The 15,391-nt window shown below is 37.3% G+C and overlaps 1 protein-coding gene across 1 annotated transcript in view; it reads left to right on the forward strand.

Annotated features, from left to right (window-relative positions):
- Positions 1 to 11,130: 11,130 nt before the first annotated feature.
- The window catches only part of COL9A1 (collagen type IX alpha 1), a 125,145-nt gene continuing 120,884 nt past the window's right edge, over positions 11,131 to 15,391 (forward strand). The window contains 1 exon segment of the mRNA XM_015568161.1: positions 11,131 to 11,154. Within this exon segment, the coding sequence (XP_015423647.1) occupies positions 11,131 to 11,154 (24 nt within the window).

Genomic DNA, 15,391 nt, shown 5'->3' on the forward strand with positions numbered 1-15,391 from the left:
CCAGTACCAGGCAGTTTTGAGAACAGTGGCTTTGTAATACAGCTTGATATCTGGTATTGAGATCCCACCTACTTTGTTCTTTCTTAGGATCGCTGCAGCTATTCGGGGTTTGTTTGTTTTTTTTTTTTTTACAAAGTACATTGCTACAATAAAGTATGTATTGTTGCCAGCAAAGGCATGGTGTGATTAAAATTGTTGGAATACACAATGTGGTGGTGGTAAAATTCACCACAGGAGGAAAGAGAAAAACAGTTTCTTTTATTTTCATTTCAATCCTGTTAGGAAATTTACATTTTCTCTTCTGTTTTATAAAAATACAAGTAAAATGTTATTTTAGAATTTAAGAACTTATTTCACAAAATTAACTTTTCTCTGTTACCTGTACTATCTGGTACTTCAGCAAGAACTTTGATTCTCTCCTAAAATGTATCCTGAATCTGACTATACCCCCTAGCCTTTGTTATTTCTTTGCTTAAAACCATCTAATGTCTGCTCACTAAAATTAAACACCCAAACTTTTTATCATGTTTGACAAGAGCCTATATAATCTCACCTCAGCCTACTTTCCAGACTTCATCTCCTATCACTCTCACCCATCTATCTTCCATTCTTTATAGCCATCTACCTCTTCCTCCAACAGCTAAGCTTATTCTCATTTCTGCATGTTTTCACTTGCTTTGTTTGTTCCCTTTGCCTGGAACTCTCTTTCCCCAGATCTTGACACAGTTTGCTCCTTCTTATCTTTTTGGCATAAGTGCAAATGCCACCTTCACATACAGACTTTTCTGACTCTCTGAGCCAAAGTAGCCTTTCCCCATCATGACTACTTATTTCATCATCCTTTTGAATTTTCTTCATAGATTTTTTTCACCATAAAAAATGAGCTGATTTTATTTTAGGTACTGTGCTTCTTATCTGTATCTTTCCACTACAAGGCAGATAGGTCCATGAGTGTAAGAATTTTGTATTGTTTATTGATGCATGTCAGTATCTAGGATAAAGACTAGTATACAGTCATTACTATCCAAATATTTGCTGAATGAATAAATAAAAGGAAGAACAAATGAATGAATACTGTCATGTTTCACATTCTGTTATATCTCTTATCTGTATTAAGATATTAGGTGGGGCACACACTTTGAAAAAGGCAGTTTGTCTGTCCCTGGGCCTCCTTCATGCTATAACTATAAATCTAAATTCTATCTGTATGTCTACAGATACAAGTATTAAGTGTTCATTAGAAATTTCATAAATGACTACTCTCTCTAGAGGACACAATAAAGAAGCCAGAAAATTGTTCTTAGAGACAGACAGATCTGGGTTTGAATCTGGGCAAGGTTATTAGCTTACTAACTTTGCCACCTTAGGCCAGTGGTTTATCAGGTGTAAAACGCCTGGTACAATGCTGTGGGTGGCAATTGCTCTCATTACATTGTACACCACTTTTATTAAATGAGTTTATGAGGCATTTTGTGTGTCATCTGCAGTTGTTTTTGGCAGATTGGGGGTAAGTTTGAGAAACAGCACTCACGAGAAATAAAATTAATCTCATGCAAACTTGACCATTTGGTCAGATGCTATTTCAATATAGGTAGTCTTCTAAGTAAGTTTCTTAATAGTAATACTTTTTATCAAGAGGCAAAATAAATAGATAGAAATAAGAATTTAGTATACTTTATAGTGTCATGTCTTATGAAATTTACAAATTTTATAATTCATAAGTAAAATGTACAAAGAGAATATGAAGGTAGAGCTACATAAACTGGTTTTTGTAAACGAAAATAATCAAGTAGATTTGTTTGTTTATTCATTAGTTTATCAAAAAAATTTTGAGTGTCTATTTAAGCTAGGCTTGGAGTGCTATATCGAAATCACAAACTCATTTGAAATGTATAAATGAATAACCTTTGTCTGTTTGAGTTTCAATAAAGCACCTGGAGCAATACTTCTTGTTTTTACTTTAAAACATATTTAAATTATATAAAATATAATATGTTACCTGGACCAAGGCAATTCAACAATTGGGCAATAATAGTCTTTTGAACAAATGGTGCTGGGACAACTGGATATCCACATGCAAAAGAATGACATTGGACTCCTACTCCACACAGAAATTCATTCAAGATGGATCATTGACCTAATATAAGAACTACAACTGTCAAACTCTCAGAAGAAAACATAGCAGTAAATCTTTGTGACCTTACATTAGACAATGGCTTTTTAGATATAACCCAAAAAGCAAAAGTGACAAAAGAAAAAAGTAGAAAATTAAGTTACATTAAAAAAAAAAACCCACCCTTTTGTGCTACAAAGAATGCCATTGAGAAAGTGAAAAGAAAACCTTCAATATGGGAAAAATATTTGTAAACTATATATTAGAAAAGGAACTTAAATAGAAAAAAATGTATAAAAACTTCATGGAATTCAATAATAATAAGACAACCCAATTACAAATGAGCAAAGAATTCAAATAGACATTTCATCAAAGAAAACATACAAATGGCCAGTAACTACATGAAAAAATGTTTAACATCATTAGGCATTAGGGAAGTGCAAATGAAAGCCACAATGAAATACCACTTCACACTATAACTCTAGGATGCTATTAAAAAGACACAAAAACTGTACAACCTCCAGAAAATAGCACTTGGAACACTTGTGTATCGCTAGTGGGGTGTAAAACGGTGCAACCATTGTGGAAAATGGTTTGGTGGTTCTTCAGTACATTAAACAAAGAATTATATGGCTTGCAATTACATTGCTAGGTATATATCCCCAAATTTGAAAATAGAGATTCAAACAAATGCATGTATGCCAGTGTTCATTATTTCAAGTATGCCAAGTAGCATTATTCATAATAGCCAAAAGGTGTAAACAAGTCCATAAATTGATGGAGAGTGATAAAAATGTGGTTTATATTAATAATATCTAATAATGCCAATATGCTATACGAAACATATATTTTCAGCTATAAAATGGAATAAAGTTACCATTGGGGAAACTGGGTATAGGGGTACACGAGGTTCCTTTGAGTTATTTCTTTAACTGCATGGAAACCTACAATTACCTTAAATAAAAAGTTTAATTTTTTTATAAAAAGCAATGCGGTCTGATATATGCTTCAACATGAATGGACCTTGAAAATATTATGCTAAGTGTGTGAAGCCAGTCACAAAAGAGCACATATTGTGTGATTCCATTTGCATGAAATATCCTGAATAGGCAAATCTATAGAAACACAAAGTAGATTGGTGCTTGCTGAGGGGACTGGCTAAAGGGAGTGGGTGTTGACAGCCAATGGGGACAAGGTTTATTTTAAGGGAGACAAATTGTTCTACAATTAGATGGTGGTGATGGTTGTATACATTTGTGACTATTCTGGAAAATATTGAATTGTATGTACACTTTCAATGGTTGAATTGTAGAGTATGCGAATTTTATCTCAATAAAGCTGTTAAAAATGTTGTTTGGAGTGAAAATTACCGCTGGGATTTATAAATAAGGAGCTACATTTAAAGGCATTTAAATTACTGAATATGCCACCAGCTGGTTTCACTTAAAATTAAACTAATTTATTAATCTTTAAGTATATGTTTCTAATAGTTGCATACATATATTTATCTGAGTTGTTCCAATGTAGATGGAGGGGAGAATCATGGGTTTTAATCCCTATAGTTTTCTCTTATTGTTTTTTTCATTGTAATATTTATCATAGTGAAAATTAGACAAATATCAGGAAAGACATTTTTGCCTTTCACCAAATTTCTTTCCTACTCTCATGTGTGCCAAATTATAAAATTCCAGTAGCTTAAATTTTCATACGGGAAACCTAAATCTAGTATAAGTAAAAACTCATTAATTCTTCTTTTCTGCTTTGACCCAAAGTAATATAAACTTTTTTTCTTTGTGCCTACCATATTATTTTTGTTTGCTTGCTTTTGTTAATCCTCACTGGAGGATACCTTTTCGGTTGCTTTTTAGAGAGAGTGGAAGGAAGGGGCAGAGGGTGAGAGGAGAGAGAGATGGGGAGGAACATCAATTAGAGAGAGATACATTGATTGGTTGCTGGCCAGGTATCTAACCTGCAACCTAGGTACATACTGTTGACCAGGAATCAAACCTGTAACTTGTTGGTGTGAGAACCAACGCTATAACCATTCAGAACACTGGTCAGGGCTGTGCCCACCATTTTTATAGGATTTTGTATTTTATGTTTTAACTTGTACTGTTAGGCCAAGACTGAGTCTCCACGTCTCTGCCATCTAGTGGCAATATTGAAGAAATACAGGCTTTCTACAAGCTTAAATGTACAAATGTTGGTAGATGTCCAACAAATGTTAAGGACCATCAACAAATTAATCACTAATCTTTATGGTTACTCTTTAATTCAAAGCACAGAACTATGTGTTTACATAAAATTTTTATGACTTTATCTGTCTTTGATCTTTTTTTGATGTTGACTGCCTGAAATACAAAACCTGGGAATTTAAGACATACTACTTTATCACTAGTTTCTAATCACTTATTATTGAGGCAGACTGGATTTCACAAAAACATTTCAGTTTGTAGTGTAAACATAAAATAATTGAAAAATTTGCTAATTTTTAAAATATATTTTATTGATTTTTTACAGAGAGGAAAGAGAAGGATAGAGAGTTAGAAACATCAATCAGCTGCCTCCTGCACACCCCCTATTGGGGACGTGCCCACACCCAAGGTACATGCCCTTGACTGGAATCGAACCTGGGACCCTTCTGTCCGCAGACCGATGCTCTATCCACTGAGCCAAACCAGTCAGGGCTAATTTTTGTCAATAATATTATCTACCTTCAATCTTAAATTCTGATATGTACACATATTAAATGTCAGTTATATTCTGTTTTAAATGAAGCTTTAACTGATTGAATTTGCACACATGTGCACAGTGATAGATCTCTACACCATGAGTGCTTTACATGATGGATAAAATTACATTTTTTATGTTAAAAGTCAAGAGTAGGATGTCTCTGCCTGGCTGGTGTGGCTCAGGGGCTGAGTGCTGACCCATGAACCAAGAGGTCACCGGTTAGATTCCTGGTCAGGGCACATGCCTGGGTTGTGGGCTGGTCCCCATTAGGGAGCATGCAGGAGGTAGCTCATCGATGATGTTTCTCTTTCATGGATGTTTCTATCTCTCTATCCCTCTAAAACGCAATAAAAACATATTTTTTAAAAATCCCCTTAGAGAAATATTTAAATGAGTTTTAAACGAAAAAAGAATAGGATGTCTCATTCCTTAGAATGTATATAGTGCACTGTTGGTAATGGCTTTATCTACTGGTAACACTATAATGAAGACAGCTATTTTAAAGCTGTCTTATAATATGTATATTAAATTCTCATAATAATTTATCTTCAGAGTGATCAACTTTTATAAAATTTGCTTGGATCAGCTAATTGCATTCAACGACAGAAAAATACTTCTTTATTAAACGTGGAAAATGCTCATGGTTAGTTTAAAAAGTAAAATAAAGTACAATTATTTAAAATAGACATTGTTTACACTGTGGACTCCTTTTAGCTCACTTCTGAATAAATGTTAATTTACTTTTAGAAAAGACATGTCAGACATGTGGGCAACATATTCAGAAATAACGTGGGTAGGGACTTTAATAAATCCTCCTTCCAGATACTCAGCTGTAGCATTTATATTCAAATGAATCAAAATCTTATTATTATGGATGAATTTAGAGAGAATAAGCTTAGAACTTAATCCTCAGTAGATCATCCCATTTGGAACTGACACTGGCAGACTGTGAATCTTTCCATCTCTTTAGGAAATAGAATAATTAGCATGTGCATGTGTTCGTAAAGTATGAAGTTGTTCATTCTTAATAGGGTTGCACAGGGGAGGGAGTGCAGAGGCTGGTGAAAACAACACAGCTAGTGCATTCTCTTTTTGCCTAAGTGCATTAAGTGCTGCCATGTTCTATTGTAACATGTTTTTCACAATCCTAAAATTACAGACTGCTAGAGTTTTAAAACTGGAAGGGAACTTAAATAAGTCACCAATCAGCCCACAATATTTCTGGGCACAGCAGCATTCTGGGATGTGAGATCATCTTTTTTTGTTGACACACCCTGACTCATGGCTACATGAACTAGGATGGCAACTGCCATAGCAAAGCCTTTGCCAGCACCCACGCAGAGATAATACTCCTACTTTCCATTTCGGCTTGGTTTGTCTATCTATGTACTTGCCTACTTTTGGGGTGTGACTAATCATCATTTTTTTTTCAGTTTTGAAGAATTTCCAGCAGACATTTGCTGGATGTACACATGGGAATAATTTTTTTTTTCAGAAAGATTATATAATTTGCCACTTAGAGGCCTGGATCTTATGCTCTGGTCATTTGATGCCAGGGCCAGACAGCCAGTTAAACTACTAACTCCAGCCCAGAAATCTGTATAAATTAGGACTATGAAATGGAAAACAGTGACTAATGTAGAAGTGTAGAAAAAAAGAGAGAAATGTTAGGTCTTGTAATGGACACCTATAATTTTCATTGAAGCTATTTGAAAAATTTCTCTTAGAAATGAATATAGGGTGTCCCCAAAATGTATACACATACTTTGAATAATTATAAAGGCAGTATTTATTAAAATACATGTCATTTTCAAAATCAAACATATATATATATTTTTGGGGACACATTATATATGGGAAAACAAGCAGCTGTCCTTATGGGAAAAGAAGCAGGTTGTCTCTTTGAAGATGTTTATTATTAATAAGAAAGAAGAGGAAATTCAGGAAAGGACTCCGGTGTCAACAGAGAAGTTATGGAAGAATCCAGAAGAGAAAGCTGTCTCTGAAGGCAGACCAGAGTACACAGCAGTTCACAGAAACACACACAGCCGGAAGGAAAAGAACAGAGCATAAAGGATTTTGAGCGAGAGAAGACTCCGGATGACTTTGGATTCCTGTCCAAAGGATGGGGCTGCCAGTCATTACCATCACTTGATGACAGAAGGGGGCAGCAGAGAGCTGCTTGGGTGACCTGGTTGTATTAAAGTCAATTTAGAACATGAGAAATGCAAAGAAGCTGGAAGGAGAGCCAGGAAGCCTCCCACTGATTGTTAAAGAAGTGCTGGCTAGGCTGATTAGGTCAAGCATGTCAAACTCAAAGGCTAACACAGGCCAAATACTCAAGGTTTAAAAGTGTATGTGGGCCGCAAAAAAACGAAAGCTTCAATTTTCATAGAAACACAGGTTTATTTCGATAGAGATATGCTGAATACAAAGGGCTGAAATAAATGAGTAATCGTTATAAAATAATAGAACATCTTGTGATCGAACTCTCGGTAGAACTCCCGAGGGGATAATTTACATATTAGGCTTTTATATTTAATAATTATATATAACAGGATATTGTAAAAATTAAGTTACGAAATTTTTATTAAAACGTTTCTTACATACCATTATATTGGCTGGGCCACAAAAATATTCATTGTGGGTTGCGTGTGCCCCGCGGGCCGGGAGATTGACAGGGGAGAGAGCTGCTAGTGCGATAAGAATGGGTATTTGAATGGCCTTTTTTTAAAGGCCATTCAAATACCCACTTTGTCATGGCTGGGTAATGAATGGCTCTGGTCCTAAGAGAGATACCAGACTGTAGCACTTTATCCAGAGCCTATTATTCGCATTTAGTCACATGAAGGGTACAAAACCAGTAGTGATATTAATAGTGGTGAGTGAGTCTCTGCCTTCCTATCAGTTACTTCCACATAGGTTCCTCTTATTACTCAGTATTGTCTCTAGGTGTCACACTTGACATTGATTTCTGTGTTACTGCTGCTGAACTTCCACCTGCCTGATCTCAACATAATTTCAGAAGCAAGGCTGGACCGTTTGGGTACTCCCAAACAAATCTCTCCATTGGTTCAGGCAATGCTTTTGTCACACCTGTTCCTGGAAGTGTAATGAGCAACATCACTGTTAGGACTGAGGTCAAGCTCAAGCTAGCGAGCCAAGGTAGGGAGGAGCAGGCTAGTGCTGTGCTAGGAAGGCACAATAGTTTAGTCTTTTCATAAATATATTTTTTAAGAAGTGGAGCACTTGTGAGGAAGATACGATTTCGTTTTGTCTTCCATAAATGGGCAGCCCTGGCTCAACCACTGACTAAAGCCAGAAGGAGGTTGAAGGCCCATAGGTGGTGGTTGGCTGGTTGTTGATGCATTCATTAGGTGCTTATTGAGGACTAATAGAAGTGGTGCGTTTGAACCAGCTTGTACTGAGTCCTGAGAGCTAATTGTTAGCGTCTCAATAATACCACTGTTGGCCTGAAATAGGTCATGAAGGGAATAATTACACCACAGAAATAGAAAAGCCCAACAAATGAACCTCCCACACCCTGTCGTGAAAACTGGGTGCTGGACCTTTACCAGGACACTACTGACTAGGCACTAGGCCCAGCGTTATGTCCTAATTCAGGTATGGACAGAAACGATAGGATTAGCCCACTCTTTTCATGTCTTCTCTACTTTTTTCCTTATTAGAATCTCCAAAGCTGCTCAGTATTATAAACTACTAAGTGAAAGATGACAATTTTCCCACTTACCCTCTGACTTCGTAGTTGTGGATGTCTACTCACCCCCCTCCCAAATATCCCATTTCCGGTATGAGGTCAAATAGTTTGGATCAGGTCACGAGGTCATGGAGCTGGCTGTGTGGCAGAGGAGCAACATGAAATAAAGCATAGACCAGCAGACAGGAAAAGTAGTGTTCCCTTTACCATTCATTAACTTGAGTGAGACAAATATCCCCCCCAAACCTGAGTGTTATGGTCTATAAAATAGAGGGGCTTGGTCTAGTTATTTCTGCTCTGACCTTCTGCATTACAAACCTAATTTTCTTTTAAATGTCAAGTATCTATGTACTTAGAGAGGGTTATCCATCATCATCTCTAAATAATTTGCTCAGAGCCTCTATTTGTACTAAACCATCTTTTTATTCCACAAAATATGCTGTGTCAAGTCTCTCTGGGCCTTTGTATTTAATGTTCCCTTTTATGAAATGTCCTACCTTCTCCTCTGTCCATCTTGCTCCTCTCTGAATGGTCCGCTTGTGTGACCACCGCTGTAAAGCATTCTAGGACTCACTCAGCACACTTTAATGCCTATTTTGTTGTTTCTTATCGCACTAGCAGCTCTCTCCCCTGGCACAGCTGGAGGCTGCCTATATGTGTGGGTCCTCCCGACTATCTCCTGGCTCCATCTCCTGTTTATCCTCTTGAGTTCATTTGCTCCATTTGGCTTGGCTGAGTCTTGGATTCCATTACTGCTTGATTTTCACTTCTCTGCCCACCACTCCCCTTTGTGCTTGATGTGTTAGAGGATGCCTTGTTTTGCTTTTTGTTTTTAGTTCATTTGTTTTGTTTTTTGTTTTGTTAATCCACACCTGAGGATATTTTTCCATTGATTTTTTAGAGAGAGTGAAGGGAGAGGGAGAGACAGAAAGAAACATCGATGTGAGAGAGCACTTTGATTGGTTGCCTCCTTCACACATCCCAATCAGGGCCAGGGAGACTGCAACCAAGGTACATGCCCTTGATCAGAATAGAACCCGGGACCCTTCAGCCCAAGGGCCAGAACTCTATGCATTAAGCCAAACTAGCTGGGGCTAGAGAATGCCTTTGATATCACTTCCATTCTCCTTTTGTTCCTGACCCCTACCAGCCATTTCTGTTACCCAGCTCCCATGCCTTATTCCAATTCCCGAAATACTAAGCCTGGCCAGATATTCAATTCCCTACATGCCTGAGAAGGCAGTTTTGATAAGAGCTTGGAAATTCTTTAGGGAAGGAACTATTTTTTCACCTATGTGTCCTCAATGCTTATAATCATGTCTGAAACATAGAAGTTTATTAAATACATGTAAATATGAATGAATATGGTCAGGAGAACTAATCTGGCAGAAACTCCTACTTAGGGGATACTAGTGAAAAGCAGGCTTCATCTCACTTCTTTTTTTTTTTAATATATTTTATTGATTTCTTACAGAGAGGAAGGGAGAGAGACAGAGAGTTAGAAACATCGATGAGAGAGAAACATCGATCAGCTGCCTCCTGCACATCTCCCACTGGGGATGTGCCCGCAACCCAGGTACATGCCCTTGACCGGAATCGAACCTGAGACCCTTCAGTCCGCAGGCCGACGCTCTATCCACTGAGCCAAACCGGTTTCGGCATTCATCTCACTTCTTAAATGTTGATCACTGAGTTTGGATTTTTCCCTATGTGATTCTCAACCTTTTAGAGGCCTTTGGGAGGATTTTAAAAAACCTGGATATTTCTACCAGCAAAATAATTCTCTACAACGTACAAAATTTGCACAGAATTTCACTGTCTTCAGAAATCCCCTTGAAGCCCATCCGTGAATGCCCAGTAAATAACCCCAGTTATACACAATGGAGAAGCATTGAAAGTTTTATAGTTTTCATCATGTCTGGATACGACAAGATGAAACGATGCTTGAAGGAGGTGTTCGGAATAGACTAGAAGGCTGGCCACTCTGAAGAGCTAGAGGATCTGGGGGTAAGGTGACGAGGGGCTGAGATAATGTGAATGAAAGAAATGGGCACATATAAGAGACATTGGAAAGAAAAAACAGAGGAGCTCAATTATCAATTTAATGGAGGAACCAAATAATAATTACTCTGTGCTCTTGAAAAAAGGTCCTTAAAGAAATTAAAGTCTGAGACAATTGATTCAACAATCATCACTTTTTAAAATGAGTGATACTGACACACGTAAAATAAACTAATATTTCCAAATATATTGACTCATTTGTTGGGAACAGTAAATTTACCTGCCCAATGCTCTGATGACCTGATCATTATTGGCTTAGAAATTTAGTGGGAGAGAGCAGAAATGGGAGGGAGGTGTAGCTTTCAACTTACCAAAGTTTTAAAACTGGCACCTTTCCTTCCCTCCCTCTTGCCCTTCATTCCTTTCTTTCTGTCTCTTTCATATAAAGCAGAACGCACTTTTCTGTAAGTTAAATTTTCCCAACCATTTAAAAAAGTGAAATATACCTATTCTGTTGTTTGGTGCTCAATTAAAACAAAATGCCTTCCTGTAAAACCTGCGCATAATGCCGTTGTACTTCTGCGTTCAGGTTGGTAAAGTCTCTCATACCTCAGCAATTGCCAGTTTTAATTTATGATATTGCTTGTGTGCATGGAGCATGAGTAACTCTGCCTAGAAATGCATTAAAAGCATGTAAGATTTAGCAGATATCAGGCTTAGCATAAATTAAAACTAGGTATGAAGTGTGGTCTGTGGGGATAAACCTGAATTCATGCAAGTATATGAAAAAGATTAATACAAGCTCAGTCATTTGGAAATTCCTTTGATTACCCTTCTATCAGAAGATGGGAAAAGGTGGTCCATTTTGCTATTACTAGGTTTTCTACAATTTTTAATAATTTCTCCTCTAATTTCTTTTTTTCTTCTCCCATTTTACTTTCCTTTGCTTTTGTTTGTGAGCAAACACTGCTTTTGAGATTTATGTCTTTGTGTCTTTAATTTTAGTCTTCTGTTTCTTTTTATGAAAATGGATCCATCTATTATGTCATTTATTCTTTACCTGACCAGTTTCCTCATTGCCTCCTCACCTATGTGCAAACAAGCTCCAATAGGCTCACTATCATTTTATGTAGTTATCTTTTCTCTCTCCTTCCTTTGTCACATCCTGTGTAGCCTACTCTTTTTGCCTCACCTCCCCCTATATTTTTTGCATTAATGAAGATGCATGGTAGGTTATGCTATGATAACAAATAAATGCTGAACTCTCAGAGGCTGAGCAACACAGACAAGTGTATCCCTTTACATCACAGTCTGATACAGGCTGGGAAGGCCGCTTCTCTCCCAGTGGCAACCCTGAGGCCTGGGCTACATCCAGCTCAACACTGCCGTGTTAGAGTTGAGTCCTTTGGTTCAGCCACACAGACGAGGGAGAGGGTGTGCAGGTAGATGAAACACTTGACTTTAGCTGCCCAGACCAGAAGAACCACCTCATTTTCCCTTTGTTCCTTCGGTGAGAAATAATCATACTTGGTGCATGAAGGCGGAAGATGTTGAGGAACACATGGATTTTTGATGAGCAATAATGGTCTTGTCCCTATCCCCATTCCCTCGGTATCATGTTTCTCACCTCTTTGAAGGAGTAAAAGAACAGATCGCGGCTTGATTATACCCCATGTCCCTCAGGCTGCACCTGGGCACACTCCGTGTCCTTCAGGCTGCATCTGGCCAAGGCTTTGGAAGGTGAGGTTATGAATACTAAGCTGAATATATGATTTGAAATGTTATACTGGCCTAGACTGGACTGGATTTTTAAAATATTCAAACTGACCAGAAAGCTATGGGGTCTGCCTGAGATGCTGTCAAAAGTCAGGAAAGGGAGATTTGACAAAATATATTAGAAAGTGGTGACTGAGAAAAATAAAATTGTTTTATGTTTGCACCTTATCGGGTTTAAGACTGTCCAATATAAAGCCTGTGTTTAGTTTAGAGAGCCAATATAATTAGATAGAAATAAAACTATGCAACATTTTATTGTTAATTGTAAGCTACATGAAACAAAGTCATTTTTTGTCTTTGAATAAGCTTAAACAATGATTTCACTTCAATTTAGATAACAAAAAAGGAAACTTAATCACATTTTAAATTAAATTCAAGGATAGATCTTCTAAAAATAATTGAAGTTTGGTGAATGCCTTTCTGCTAAGAGTGCTGTGAAACTCTCATAATTAGATTACTGTTCAATGCCCTTGGAGCGTAGCAGCGAGTGTGGATCAGCGCTAATCGTAAAGTGCATCCCTTGTAAACAAAGCAAATGCTCTGTAATGTCCTCACAATGACCTCCTGAGTGGAGTTTTCAAATTCTAATAAATCCTCACACATGTTTTTAACTTCTAGGGACTTTAGTGTGAATTATAATTTAAAGATAGAGTTTGATTAATAAAGTATGCCCATGGGTAATGAAAAAGAACTCTTCTGTTATGGCAAATAAAATACTTTAGGTATGAAGCAAAGGACTCAGATGATATTCAGAAGGCTGGAACAGGCCTGATATGTTATCTCAACCTTCTTCTTCCTTAAGCCATCCCACCACAATCGGCTTTGTTTCTAAAGATTTCCAGAGGAAAGGATTTCTACATCACACAGCTCAGACATCCTTCTGGTCACTCAACTAAATCTGTATATTAGTGATTAAACTGAATGTTCTTAATTATAGATTTCTTAAAGCCAGGCCTATTATGTTCTTATAATTTTTTCTTATTATTGTATCAATTCTTTGCACTTTCAAGTGCCTTTTCCCTCCTGGAAGACAAGGCATTTATTTGTTATGATATAGCAAATTGTTGGGATCTAAAATAATGTTGGGATTGAAAAGATATTTGTTGCTTGATTTAAAAATTGGAAGGATCCCACCAGGACATCTATGGCACATATGGACATCTATTTAATTTGCAGAGTCTAAAGAATTCTGCAAGTTCATTTGATTGGTGGCAGAGCTGGGACTCAACTGATTTTTCATGCTGGTGCTTTATGCCTTGTATAATAATTTCTCCGTTCTGTGTACCTCTTTATGGACATAGAGTGGATGGAAAGATTGAGTTGGGGTCTATGCAAGCAAGATTAGTATCAATAACTAAAAATCACTATGGACAAATTGCTTAGAGGCTATAGACAAAATAAAATCAAAATTATTGTTTGTAAATTTACACTAATTTGTTTGATTAATTACTATCTGCCTGACCCATTAAATTGGAAGCTCAAAAACAACAGTAATATTTTAAATTATATCTTAAGAACAGGCATATGGTTGCCATTTCTTAAAGAGATATTTAATTTGGCAATTTGTCATTTCTCTTTAGGTATTTTCTCTAATATTATATTAGCAGTTCCACAGGTGATTTCCAAGGTCTGAAATTTGTGAATTTTATGATCCCATCTTTTTTCACAAAGTCATCCTTTAAAGTAATTGCTGAAATACTTTATATATACTATATATATAAAAGCCTAAGCGACCAAACGACTGAATGACTGAACGACCGGTTGACTGGTCACTATGACACACACTGACCACCAAGGGACAGACACTCAACACACAGGATCAGGTTCCTTCCTGTCTGGATAGGGCCTGCGGGGATTGTGCCAAAACTGCTATCCAACATCCCTGAGGGGTCCCAGATTGTGAGAGGGCACAGGCCAGGCTGAGGGACCCCACAAGTGCACGAATCTGTGCACCAGGCTTCTAGTATATACATGTTTCTAAATATATATACATACACATATATACATATATACTAGTATATATACATACATACATACATACATACATACATATTTCTAAATGTCATCAGAAAAGCCATGGTGTAGGGCTCTCTTGGAATTTTTGATATTGCTCTAAAGGATCTTTCTACTGCCATACTTGTTAAGTGCATCACTTTAAAGTAGACAAATGGACCAATGAGACACCTCACAAATTGAGAGTGACTATTGATGAAGCTATCCATTGATGTCTTTCACTGATGGCTCATTCAGCCTGCAGTTGGTCCAATTCTGAAAGTTAGGAGATAACTAGAAGTGTCTCTTCAAATGAATTATAGATCTCCCGCCGCCCCCGCCCTTGATTTGACTTTATTTTAAACTGTCAAAGAATACATTGATATATTCTCATACAAAAGTTAAATAAAATAGCAGTTATAGAGCAAAAACTAAAATGTTTCCTTAATAATTTTATTAGTATTTTCAGGCTGCCATAAAAACCAAACGCCATAGACTGAGATGGCTTAAACAACACAAATTTATTTTCTCACAGTTCTGCAGGTTGGAAGTCTGAGGTTATGGGGACAACATGGCCAGGTTCTGGTGCGAGCTTTCCTACTGGCTGTGGATGGTGGCCTTCTCACTGTGTGCTCACATGGTGGACAGAGAGGGCAAGCTCTCTGGTGTCTCTTCTTGTAAGGCTACTAATCCCGTAAAGAGGGTACCACAGTCATGACCAATTGGAGCCCAATTACCTCCCAAAGGCCCCATCTTTAAATACTTATCACCTTGTGGGTAGGGCTTCAACATATAGATTTAGGAAGGTTACAAGACAGTCCAGGGTAGTAATATTGATGAACATTTGTGTAACGTTTGCTAATTCATATAATGTGAATTCTGTGCCAAGGTCTGTCTTAAGCAATACTTGCATGTTATATACATTTTACAGATGAGGAAACATGTATCTAGAGAAAACACTCAGTTAATAAGTGGTGGAGCCAGGTCTCAAATTAGGAGGTTTGACCATAAAGTCCATGCCTTAAATACTACTCCACAAGATTCTCTAAGCCCTCACA

The sequence above is a fragment of the Myotis davidii genome, unplaced genomic scaffold (genome assembly GCF_000327345.1).
Source record: "Myotis davidii unplaced genomic scaffold, ASM32734v1 scaffold803, whole genome shotgun sequence".
Classification (NCBI taxonomy): domain Eukaryota; kingdom Metazoa; phylum Chordata; class Mammalia; order Chiroptera; family Vespertilionidae; genus Myotis; species Myotis davidii.